Below are 11,249 nucleotides of genomic sequence, written 5' to 3'. Positions count from 1 at the left end.
CATTGCTCGTTTTCATTTTCCAAAACTCCACAAGCTCTTTCACTGATCAGGCCCTTCTCTGTTGGGAAATACCATGGTAACGGCGCTGGCAAGAACTGACCTCAGCTATTGCAACAAACACACATGCACTAAGCACAAACACACACTACTGCTGCCGCTAGAGTTCCCCACAAGAGTTGGGCGATTGACACATCCCCCATGGCCTCGGGGCCTCACTAGTCAGAACTGAGCAATCAAAGTAGATACACAGATCGAACTTGATTATCAAGCACTCGATACCAGTTGCAGGAACAGCCACAGGTCTTCAAAAGATAACATAGGCAACAGGCAAGAGGAGCAAAAATCAAAAGCGGCTTTTCGAGCGGCAGATACATTGAAGCTTCCCATGGGCCCGGAGAGCCGGCTTGAAGCTTTACGTAGTGGACTCAAAGATGATATTTCTTCCTTTGGATGTTGAGTTGAAGTTTTCAAGACTCTGTGCTGTAGAGAACTAAAGCTGATGACCTGACAGAGGACTTGGAAATCTCTCAGGTAGGATGAATCTCATTCCCTCTCCTCCATCCTTTAAAACTGTCTGTCATCGAGAAAGTTATTAAGTTGATTTTGTCCACAAATCGCAAGGTTAACAAAGTTGGATTTAGTTCATTGGACTGCCACAGACCATGAAGATAATTATATTAATCAATATGAATTCAGTCACTGGATGAAACCTTTTTAGTAATTGTTGAAAGAGACAAAAACTTGATTGCCAACTGAAAGTCATTATAAAATAAATTGCATCTTTAAAGTCTCCACTGTCAAAAAACAGCAGGGTTTAATCGAATGGATGACATCATCAAAGTGAATCTGTGATGTGTTTTGGTATTAACGGTGTGCTTTTGAAGCAGTTACTCACCTAGACAACTGTTTGAAAGTACGTTTTTTTTTAATAGCATAATGCCTGATTGAAGTTGATTACTTTGGTACACAGTGTGGAACATTCCACAGCAGGAGATAATAGTTTGATCAATGCTGATTATAGTGAACATCACACACCTGTTTCAAATGTACCCTATTTCTTCTAACTTTTTCCAAGGCACTCTTTTGTATTCTGACTCATCTGTGTCCATAGCATATACACAGTACACTTGCCAATACTTGTTTTCATCAACATCATCAAAGGCTAGAAGGCATGAGGGATGCATGATGTTAAATGTTGCAAAGGGTTTTCATCACAAGTAATGTGCAGTTGAACATGCATATTCATTTGAATGCTTTGAAACAGTCAGTAAGCACAATGAATCAGGCAGACCAAAAAAAGACAACAAATAAGTACTGCAGGCTTTCTGAATCAGTCTAACATGGTTGATGATTTAGTATGCAGAAGAGTAATACAATGAGAAAGCTCACGGGTGCCCTGCTGTTTCACAGCGCCTCTGTGTGTGAAAATAAGCAAGTGACATTTTTCATGAAAAATATCTTTGTTCTTTCAGCGAATGTTTCAGCCAACAGTCTCGAGCAATGGCATGAAGTTGTACGGACATTTTTGGGGGTCAATCAATATTTATAATCATGAACAACTTCCTTTCAATAAACATCCTGACCATGTGATGTCATCCAGGCATGAGATGAGGGAGTATTGAACAACTTGAATCAGCAGTTAAATTCACATTACAGCTAGATGTCCATTTGTATGTAAGCAGTACAGACTTCTTTTGTGGACATCACATGGTGGAACCTTTGTGGTATTTTTATCCAGTTTTTTTTTGTTGCTTTCTTTTGGTATTGTGGTGACTCACTATGAACTTGACGGTGGTGGACTGGAAAGAGAGGTGAGGTAGGGGCTGCGTCAGTACTGATGATGATACACAGTGCGGTGCTCTTCTGGATTGACCTGGATTGCGCCACCTTCCTGCTCATATCAGTTCATTGGTACTTGTTCTGTGCTACTTTTTTATGGCTTTAGTTGGTTTACCCACAAAGACCATGTTAAATCAAATAATAACCTTAATTGTGTGTAATTATACTGTTTCCCAAGTAAATTAAAAATACCTTAGAAATGCCTCAACATCAGTAAATTAATTAATTTGAGTTGTATTCCTCTCCATGAGAACACAGTCAAACACAACAAAAGCGTTCAATATTATCAATATATCATTGGTATAACTGCTCTGCAATAACTGTGGTATTCTCCCTCTGTCTACAGCTTTTCTGCACATTCAGTGTCCGCACATTGTTCTCAATCTGTTTGAGTCAATCACCAAACTCAGTGTGAGAGGCTCGACCAGATAGGACCAGAGATTTTAATTCGTCACCATAGCAGGCCGTGACAACTGAGGGACTTACTGACCCCACTGGACTGTAGTGGTCTCACCATGGGGAAGACTGGGCAGAGTACAGTGGACCTAAACTCCCCAACAGAGGTCAAACAAGCCGTTCCCTTTGAGGAGCTGGACCCTGTGGTGCCCTCTGCCAATAAAAACAAGAAGAAAGAAGAGCCACCTGACAGGGGAAGCTGGAAGGGGAAGTTTGATTTCCTGCTGTCATGTGTGGGATACGCCATTGGCCTGGGAAATGTCTGGAGGTTCCCTTATCTGTGTGGCAAGAACGGTGGAGGTAAGTTTACAATTCATGGGTACCTGGGACTGACAGAAAAGATCTTTAGTCGGTTTAAAGTTAATTCTGATGAGATACTTAATACTTTTAGAGCACATACTCATTCACCCAAAGCCACAATAGTTATAAATGCACAGTCACATGTGACAAAAGTTGGGTGAGCATTCCTCATGTGTTCATGTTAAATGTTTGAGGCCCTGCAGTGGGCCTCTACTGGGCCCTCTGACAGGGGAACATTCTCCATGCATCTAGCATGTTGCTATCTGGCTATCAGCCATTTGCTGCTCTACTCATCTTTGCCCCGGTCACGCCTTTCTTCTAACGCACAGCTTTTAACAGTTCATTTCAAGTTGTCATATGCATATTAGTACAGAGTACCACAGCAATGAAATACAATGTGCCTTGGCTGCCAGGAACCGGCTGCAGTGCACTTTAAGTTAGTGTCCAGCTAACATGGTGCTGTGGTAGGGATGGTTGTCATCGTATTTGCCTTTTGCCTTTATGGGTGGTAAGTGCTGCCCTCCCTGAAGCTAAATTGAAGAATACCACATGCAAGTCTTTTTGTACCCTCTTTGCCTGCATGTACTCTCACAAACCTCAAACCTTTTCATGCCAAAGTCTAAATCTCCCATCTTCTCAAACACCATCCACTGTCCCTTTGAACCCTTCCAGAGTGTGGCTCTCAGATCTGAATTAGATGTCCATATGCCCCTGTCACTAGCCCTTGGCCTACTGTATATACTTTTGATTGACTTACTGAGTAATACTGATCAATTATTATTCAATGATTCAATGGATGAGCATGTTTAATAGGTTAGTTGATTGACATTGCCCTCTAAAAATATACTTTATATGAATAAGATCCTTAGCAACCCATTAACACATACAAAAACCTGTTTAATCACATACTCTGGGCGAGTGTATATTCTCTGGAAGATGTGTGTCTACTGCATGCAAATTTTACAACATTTAACAAGACTGTCTTCTAGCATTTTTCATAAAATTCTAATGATATAATAATAAAGTAGCTCTTCAGGCAGGAGCCATGGTGTAACAAATTTAAGAAAAGGATATATCATTCTTAACACAGTATTACAGCAATATTTCATTTCTCTTAGTTACTAAATTGAAGAAAAATAACCTTAATTTGTTCAATTTGAATATTTAGTTTTCATTTGTATTGAGATATTATGCACTGTTAATAAAGTTACATCAGTTTGTTTAAGTGTAGTATTACCCTGGCATGTTTATGAGAGTACTGCAATCCTTGTAATGACTATCTAAATTATCTTATGATCTATCAGGGGCCTTTCTGATCCCGTACTTTTTGACCCTGGTGTTTGCTGGGATACCTCTCTTCCTCTTGGAGACGGCTTTGGGACAGTTCACCTCAGTGGGAGGGCTGGGGGTGTGGAAGCTCATCCCCATGATGAAAGGTAAGCTGTGGATATTAAATAGAGAGATATGGATGTGCATCTGCTGTTATATCATTTAAATATGCAGATACATTTTAACTTATTGACATGTTTTTGCACAAAAAACACCAGGTGTGTCACCGTTAATATGCACCAGATAGATTTGATTTATTAGCACTAATTCCCCTTTTGTGCTGAACCAAAATCTACCTTGAATGACGTTTTGCTCAATATTTCCACTTGACGTCAGTCTCATTCTACGTGCCATCGCACTTTGAAAAAACAACAAGAATATTAAGCTTCCGAAGAGGTGCAGAAGCACACATAAAAGAGGGAAATAGTTTTGTGAACAACTTTTTTCATTTAAAAAAAGCCAGTTCAGCCAGTTCTTGGTGGTAGCAATTATACCACTGCCTCCAAGCTCAAAGAGCTCGAGTGAAGCACATGTTATCTCCTGCCAGCAAAGACAGCAGCAGTGATAGTGAGTGTGCCGCTGTGCCAACTGATACCCAAAGCCAACAGCAAGTAAACATTAGATACAACAAATAACAAAAAAACAGCAATGATGAGAATGATAACGATTATAAATATCATGCTGAGTGACGCTGTTTGAGGAGAAACCTGCTCTAGAGTTATTTCTAGCATATTATATTACATTTGACTTTGCAGGCTGACCAATAAAACATTATGATGTAAAACGCTGATGTCTGCGTTTCTTCCTTCTTCAGGTGTTGGTTTAGCTGCAGTGGTTCTGTCCTTCTGGCTCAACATCTACTATATTATCATCATTGCCTGGGCACTCTACTACTTATTCAACTCCTTTGGTTCGGTATGTTGTATAATCAATCATTAGACAGGGATTTGTATCTTTCACTTTTTACAGACAAAGAGATCAACTGATTAATAATCAGCAGATTAATCAATGAAGAAAATAACATTCAGTGGCATTTTAAGTAGCCTAGGGAGCATATCTTTATCTTTCCCGTTTTGCCTACGGAGTCTGACCTGTTTCGAAAAAGATTCAGAAGAGACGTAAGTTGTCAAATTTAAGCTGTGGAGAGGTTTGCCTTTTAGCATTTAGGTTATTTTGGTCAGTTTTACTGTTTTGGTTCATTCTCATGGCTCTGATAAATAGTGATAAAGTCACTTTAAACTACCTAGCGACTGAGACGATGGTGTGTCACTGTTGTGTTCACAGCTAATTTTTGCTGACCACAAGTGGCCAAGCAATCGGTTGTGGCAACTTCAATGTGAAATCAGAAATCAGAAAAGTATTTATAAGGATGGTAGCCTAGGTATGATTAAAATTCAGTTTTTATACCTGATTACTGCCGGCAATGCTGTCATCACCTAATTTACAGTATATGGAGAAAAGGTTTTCTTTGCCACCTCAACGTCTGTCTTTCTCTGTCTCGCCTTTTCTTCCTTCTGCTTTTGTATTTCTCTGTGTGAGCGCCCGGCTCAAAGAAGCTGTGTGGAGGGAATTTTAAGACTTTGCAGGCATTGTGCAAGAGGCTCTTTTGGTGGGAAAATAGAGGATTGAGAAGCAGGGATGAAAAATTGATATTGTTCAATTTTGTTATCTTAAGGCCCCTAACGTGGTTGGATCATTAAAACTGACTGTGGAGAGCCAAGAAGACACATGATGGGAGTTTCTGTTTTTCTGTGATGACAAGCAGACTTATTTCATCATATTCATGCATACGTTCTTTCTGTGTGCAGGAGCTGCCTTGGCAAAGCTGTGATAACCCCTGGAACACAGAGAAATGTTTTTGCAACTACACTCTATCAGATACCACCAACCTGACCAGTGCTGTCACCGAGTTCTGGGAGTAAGTGACATATGTTCCTGCCATACAGTATGAGTGTGTGTACAAGATAGCTTGTACATTACAAGGTTGAAGCTATTTATGGAAGCCATTTGTGCTTATCTGGTTCTGAATTTAGTGTGTATGTGTGTTTCTGTAGGCGTAACATGCACCAGTTGTCCAGTGGTCTGGAGGAGCCAGGAGAGGTCCGCTGGCCTTTAGTGGGCACTCTGGCACTGGCCTGGGTCCTTGTCTATTTCTCAATCTGGAAAGGAGTGGAGTGGACAGGAAAGGTCATACTTAGTGCTTAGGTTTCTCCCTGTTCTTGCCCTTTCTTTCTTTTTCTTCTTTCCCTCTCCTCTTACATTCACAAAACTTTCAATTCTCTCTCTGCGAACTGATTCTGCCACAGCACACAGTCCGCTTTATCTGAGATGCTTTTTTTCTTCCCATTTTTGCATATTCTAGGTTTTAATCCTGCAAATAGGACAGGACACAGAGCTACTCAGGAGGCAGAGCTGACGTTTCTGTTTTCATTCTTGATTGGTGGATATAAGAGAGAAAAGGAGTCAGAGAAAACATGAAGTATAGGCTACAATAGAAAAAGAGCAGTGTATACGACGTTGGATCAGACGGAAATGGATTTCCAGAAAATGTTATACAGACATTTGTGGTGCCTAGATGATGAAGCCTATTAACTTTGGCGATCCTCAATGTTTTCATGGCAACATCATTAGGTCACTATTTCAGTTTTCTTTGGTGAAATGTCTCAACGGCTGGTGGATGAAAATTTGGTAAAAACATTTGTGTCCCTCTCAAGACAAATTGTAATAAATGTGATCCCTAAATTTTCACAATCATCAGTTACAATGATGACATTCCCATCAGCTTTGTTGTTTCTTTGACGAGTAGTTGGTAGAGGTTTATCTGTCAATTATTGACATTATTCAACTTGGTCCCTCAGAAAAGACACAAGTAATTAGCTTTTAGTAAGTGTGTTTTGTATTTCAGGTTTCTCCTTGGACCAGAAAATGAAATCCGGCTCGACGAGATGGTGCTATTGGTTACTGAACCATTTAAGCCCTATTTCTTTTTACTTTTCGTTGATTGTCTACGTGTTCAGTTTCCAAAGCACATTGACATGAGCCACAGCTCAGTTGGATAATATTCATCTTTGTGAATGGCTATAGATCGGTCCTAAAAGTTGAAAAAAAGTTAACACTGATCCCAAAATTCAGAAGTAGATCCATTTTAATTTCTACCTCTCTTTTGATTTACTGTGTAAAAGAGTAAGAGGATGTGTTAATTGTCTCCACCAAGTCGAACAACAACCTAAAATATATTTGAATTATTTATAAATCATAATATTCCTTAGTACTTATTCATTCTTCTCAGATGTTGACAGGCTGTTTGTGTTTACTGTCGTTCTGCTGTCCACACCCCAACTCTCTCTCTTATAAATAGACATGGTTGCAAAATGTATTATTTAATCCAAAACTGATGGATGATTTAGAGGTGTTAGCAAAAGAGTTAGAAAAAGAAAAGAAATACGTATAACTCTGCTTACTCTGCCTGGGAGTTTTTAAATTGCAGCAAGTCCAAGCGATGTATGTGAGCAGAAACACATTTAAACATTCACTGCCAGTGGATAATTGGATTTTAATGTGTGGCATCTGAGAGCAGTGAGAAAAATGAATTCCCCCAAGGCCCACGTCCTTGATGGACATTACCAATTAAGCATAATGATTATGCTACAGTGCTGTGGGCCACATTTTTAAAGCTAGGCAAGGTCTTCTAGCAAAGAAAAAGCCATGGAAATATTTTAGTCAAGACATTTTTCACACTGTGTACTGTGGCAACAAGGGATTTTGCATTTATTGTTGACTTTTAATTGTTTAAGAGGAATGGTTTAGTGATGTTTGCGACTGTGTTTAACCTGAAAACAAGATTCAACTTCTGTCTTAAAACAGGTTTACTTCCATTTTAAGTTCTGTATAATTAAAATGTGGGGTTTTGGGTTTGACAGAGTAGATCTCTACAGTACATTAATTTGAATACATAAAAAAAGAAGTTGCTCTCCATTTCTATTTCTCTTAGGTGGTGTATTTCTCAGCCACCTATCCCTACGTCATGCTGTTCATCCTGTTTTTTCGCGGGGTCACTCTGCCTGGAGCCATAGACGGGATCCTCTTCTACATCACTCCAGACTTCAAAAAGCTTATCCGATCTGAGGTAGACAGTTTGCGCACATCCAATCACACAAACATGTTCACAGACAAACAGACAAAGTGAATATGGGCGCATTCATGTATCTAACAGGTGTGGCTGGATGCAGCGACTCAAATCTTCTTTTCCTACGGACTGGGCCTGGGCTCGCTCATTGCCCTGGGGAGCTACAACCCTTACAACAACGATGTGTACAGGTAGGGACATGCGGTTACAAGCTTTATACATCCTCATAATTGATATAATGTTGTCATCCCAACTGTTAATTGTGTTTCTTTCTCGGCAGGGACTCCATCATAGTGTGCTGCATTAACTCCTGCACCAGCATGTTTGCTGGCTTTGTCATCTTCTCCATTGTAGGGTTCATGTCCCATATCACTAAGAAACCTGTCCAGGAATTAGCAGCTTCAGGTGCAGTACTGTATTGTTAATAATTGTTAAGGACTTCTTCAAATATTTGCCTTGGTACTTCCAATGAGGCATGAGTCTGGAAATGTTGTCTGATTATCTTCCAAATTCCAGATACTTTAACTAAATAAAACACACCAATATCCTAAAGCTGAGAAAAGTTCTTGAAAACTTGAGACAGGTGGTGTATTTGACCTTTACATGGAAAAATTTTCCTCAAATAAATTGACCTGCTTTGAGTCCACATTTAAGTGTACCTATGTATTTGACAACCTTAAAAATGTTTTTAAATGTCGGAAGCTTGCGCACGTTCCACTACCAGGATTGAAATCCCGCCAGATTGCAATCTTTTCAACTGGATGTCTGTTACCTTACGCTTTCTTTGTGTTGTAATTTTAAACTCCGATGGATTTATGAAGACTATGGTTAATTGCTCCTCAGATCTCTGCAGGGTAAATGGAGACAGCTAGCTAGATAATCTGTCCAATCTGAGTTTTCTGTTGCACGACTTAACCCTTGTGTAGTCGTCCCGTCAAAATTTAAAATCAATGCTTTTTATCAGTGTTTTTTAACTTTTTCTTATATTTTTGTCCCTTTTTTCAACACTTTTGACTTTCTTCAATGTTAGTTACTTTTTTGACGTTTTAAAACTACGTAACACTATCTTAATAACTTTAGTTTTACAGTGCTTTTTTGGAATTCATGGTCAATAAACCTCATTTATAGGAAATAATACCTAATGTTTGAGTTAGAAAAGCAGAAATTAGGAATTATTAAGACTAAAATTAAAGGATTGTATGTTGATGGATAATCACAGACTGGAATATGTAAACTTTTAATCAATACTATTTTAAAACTACAATTTGTTCTCCAAATGCTATAACTGAATAAGACATACACAATTTAATGAAAGTAGAGCTTTGTACTAGCCAGAGAGCGTTGCCTGGAATCAAACATGTTATTTTGGGTAGTTAAAAAGAACATTGATATAGGAAAACAGGTCAATTTGACCCGAGGACAACACGAGGGTTAAACAACTTTTGAATGTACACGTTCCACCAAAACAAGTTCCTTCCCGAGGCTATTTTGCAGCGGCATTGTGGCTCTGCCCCGTGCCTAGCGCCGCCGATGAGGATTGTGTTTGGTTTGTAGACATGCCATTAAACCACAGCCCGTTTTTCTCCCATCCCGGAATACTATGTGGATTAGCCTGACCCTGCCTGGCAAAGCGAGATTAGAAGCTTGCTAACCAAGTGCAACTCAAATTCGAAAAGAAAAGAAAAAAACAATTAAATAGTATTGTGATGTTTGTGTCCAGTTTCTTATGTTTTCTAGATATGTATAAATATGTCCATGCTTATGATTTTCAGTAGGCTACACTATAATGTCATAAGATTAAGCATTTGATATTCAAATGGTGTGTCTTCTGTGTGACATTTAGGTCCAGGTTTGGCGTTTTTAGCTTACCCTCAGGCCGTGACCCAGCTGCCCATGTCCTCTCTGTGGGCCATCCTCTTCTTCTCCATGCTCATGATGCTGGGCCTGGACAGTCAGGTACAAACAGCCCACACACACTTGCTTGACCTGCTGCTGAACAGAAAGTTGCAGTATAATAAAAAAAAAAAAAAAAATCCATTAATGATTTAGATCCCTTGCTATACACAGAAATACCAACTAACTTCCGACCAACACTGAAGAGCTCAGATGGGATGTTACTAGCAATTGAATAAATAATGGGAAAACCTGAAATGTGCAATCCCCCCCCCCCCCATACCACACACACACAAACACACACACACTTCTGAAACCAAATACCTACGTTCTGGGGTTTGTGGAGATAGAAAGAGGTGATTTTACCTAGGGAATGCACCAAATCCAAATCCAAATCTACATTAGTTGCTACTGACATAACACACCCAAAACTCTGACTAGACTGACAAGAGGTTAGATAGATAGATAGATAGATAGATAGATAGATAGATAGATAGATAGATAGATAGATGTTTATTGATCCCAAGAAAAATGGGAAATTCTGGTGTCAAAGCAGCAAAATCAGTCACAAAGCACAGAATATAAATATAAATGAAATACTAGGAAAACTAAAGAATAAAAATAAATAAAAATAAAGTGACTAAAAACACACAAAGCATGCATACAATCAGGAGCTGCTGCAACAGGCTGCCGCACGACACAGCCCCATCTTGTTTTGCATTGTGGGTAATGGAGTGGCCTGGTTTTGACAAAGAGCATTAATTAATTGACTAATTTAAAAAAAGACAATATATCTCTGCTTCTGCTGCATGTATTTTGATTCTTTTTAAGTTGTGAGTTTGACAATGTAACAGGAAAGAAATGCTTTTTTTGTGGGGTTGGGTGGGCTGGGGTCGTTAAACAACAAACTGCAGTACGTTCTGACCCACGTCTCTTTATAATGACATGTATTAGTTCTGCACAGTGGAAGGCTTCATCACAGCTCTGATGGATGAATATCCCATGGTGCTGAGGAAGAGGAAGAAGATGTTCATCCTCATTGTCTGCTTCATCTCCTTCATCATCGGCTTCTCCAATGTCACACAGGTGCAGTTGTGTACATCTCTGTGTATTACATGCCCTCCGTCCATGTTGATTCTCTGGTATGAAAAAATTGTTTTGTTCAGTTTATTAAAGTCACTGCCGTTAACTTGTACTGCAGAATTTGTGAATGCATTACTAAGTATCATGAGAAGGCAGTTGTATTAAACCCCAACAAACACACACACACACACACACACACACACACACACACACACACACACAC

At 39.4% G+C, this 11,249-nt stretch overlaps 1 protein-coding gene across 1 annotated transcript in view; it reads left to right on the top strand.

Annotated features, from left to right (window-relative positions):
* The first annotated feature begins 282 nt into the window (after nt 1-282).
* The window catches only part of slc6a1l (solute carrier family 6 member 1, like), a 14,331-nt gene continuing 3,364 nt past the window's right edge, over nt 283-11,249 (top strand). Inside the window, exons 1-11 of the mRNA XM_032505340.1 lie at nt 283-531; nt 2,186-2,595; nt 3,900-4,031; nt 4,739-4,839; nt 5,733-5,842; nt 5,979-6,111; nt 7,916-8,050; nt 8,138-8,241; nt 8,331-8,455; nt 9,894-10,006; nt 10,898-11,029. Of these exons, the coding sequence (XP_032361231.1) occupies nt 2,355-2,595; nt 3,900-4,031; nt 4,739-4,839; nt 5,733-5,842; nt 5,979-6,111; nt 7,916-8,050; nt 8,138-8,241; nt 8,331-8,455; nt 9,894-10,006; nt 10,898-11,029 (1,326 nt within the window). The 5' untranslated portion in view covers nt 283-531; nt 2,186-2,354. The remainder of the gene's footprint in view (nt 532-2,185; nt 2,596-3,899; nt 4,032-4,738; nt 4,840-5,732; nt 5,843-5,978; nt 6,112-7,915; nt 8,051-8,137; nt 8,242-8,330; nt 8,456-9,893; nt 10,007-10,897; nt 11,030-11,249) is intronic.

Source organism: Etheostoma spectabile, chromosome 23 (genome assembly GCF_008692095.1).
Source record: "Etheostoma spectabile isolate EspeVRDwgs_2016 chromosome 23, UIUC_Espe_1.0, whole genome shotgun sequence".
NCBI classification, from domain to species: Eukaryota; Metazoa; Chordata; class Actinopteri; order Perciformes; family Percidae; genus Etheostoma; species Etheostoma spectabile.
Note: the sequence above shows the minus strand (reverse complement) of the source record. Positions and strands in the feature narration are given on the sequence as shown.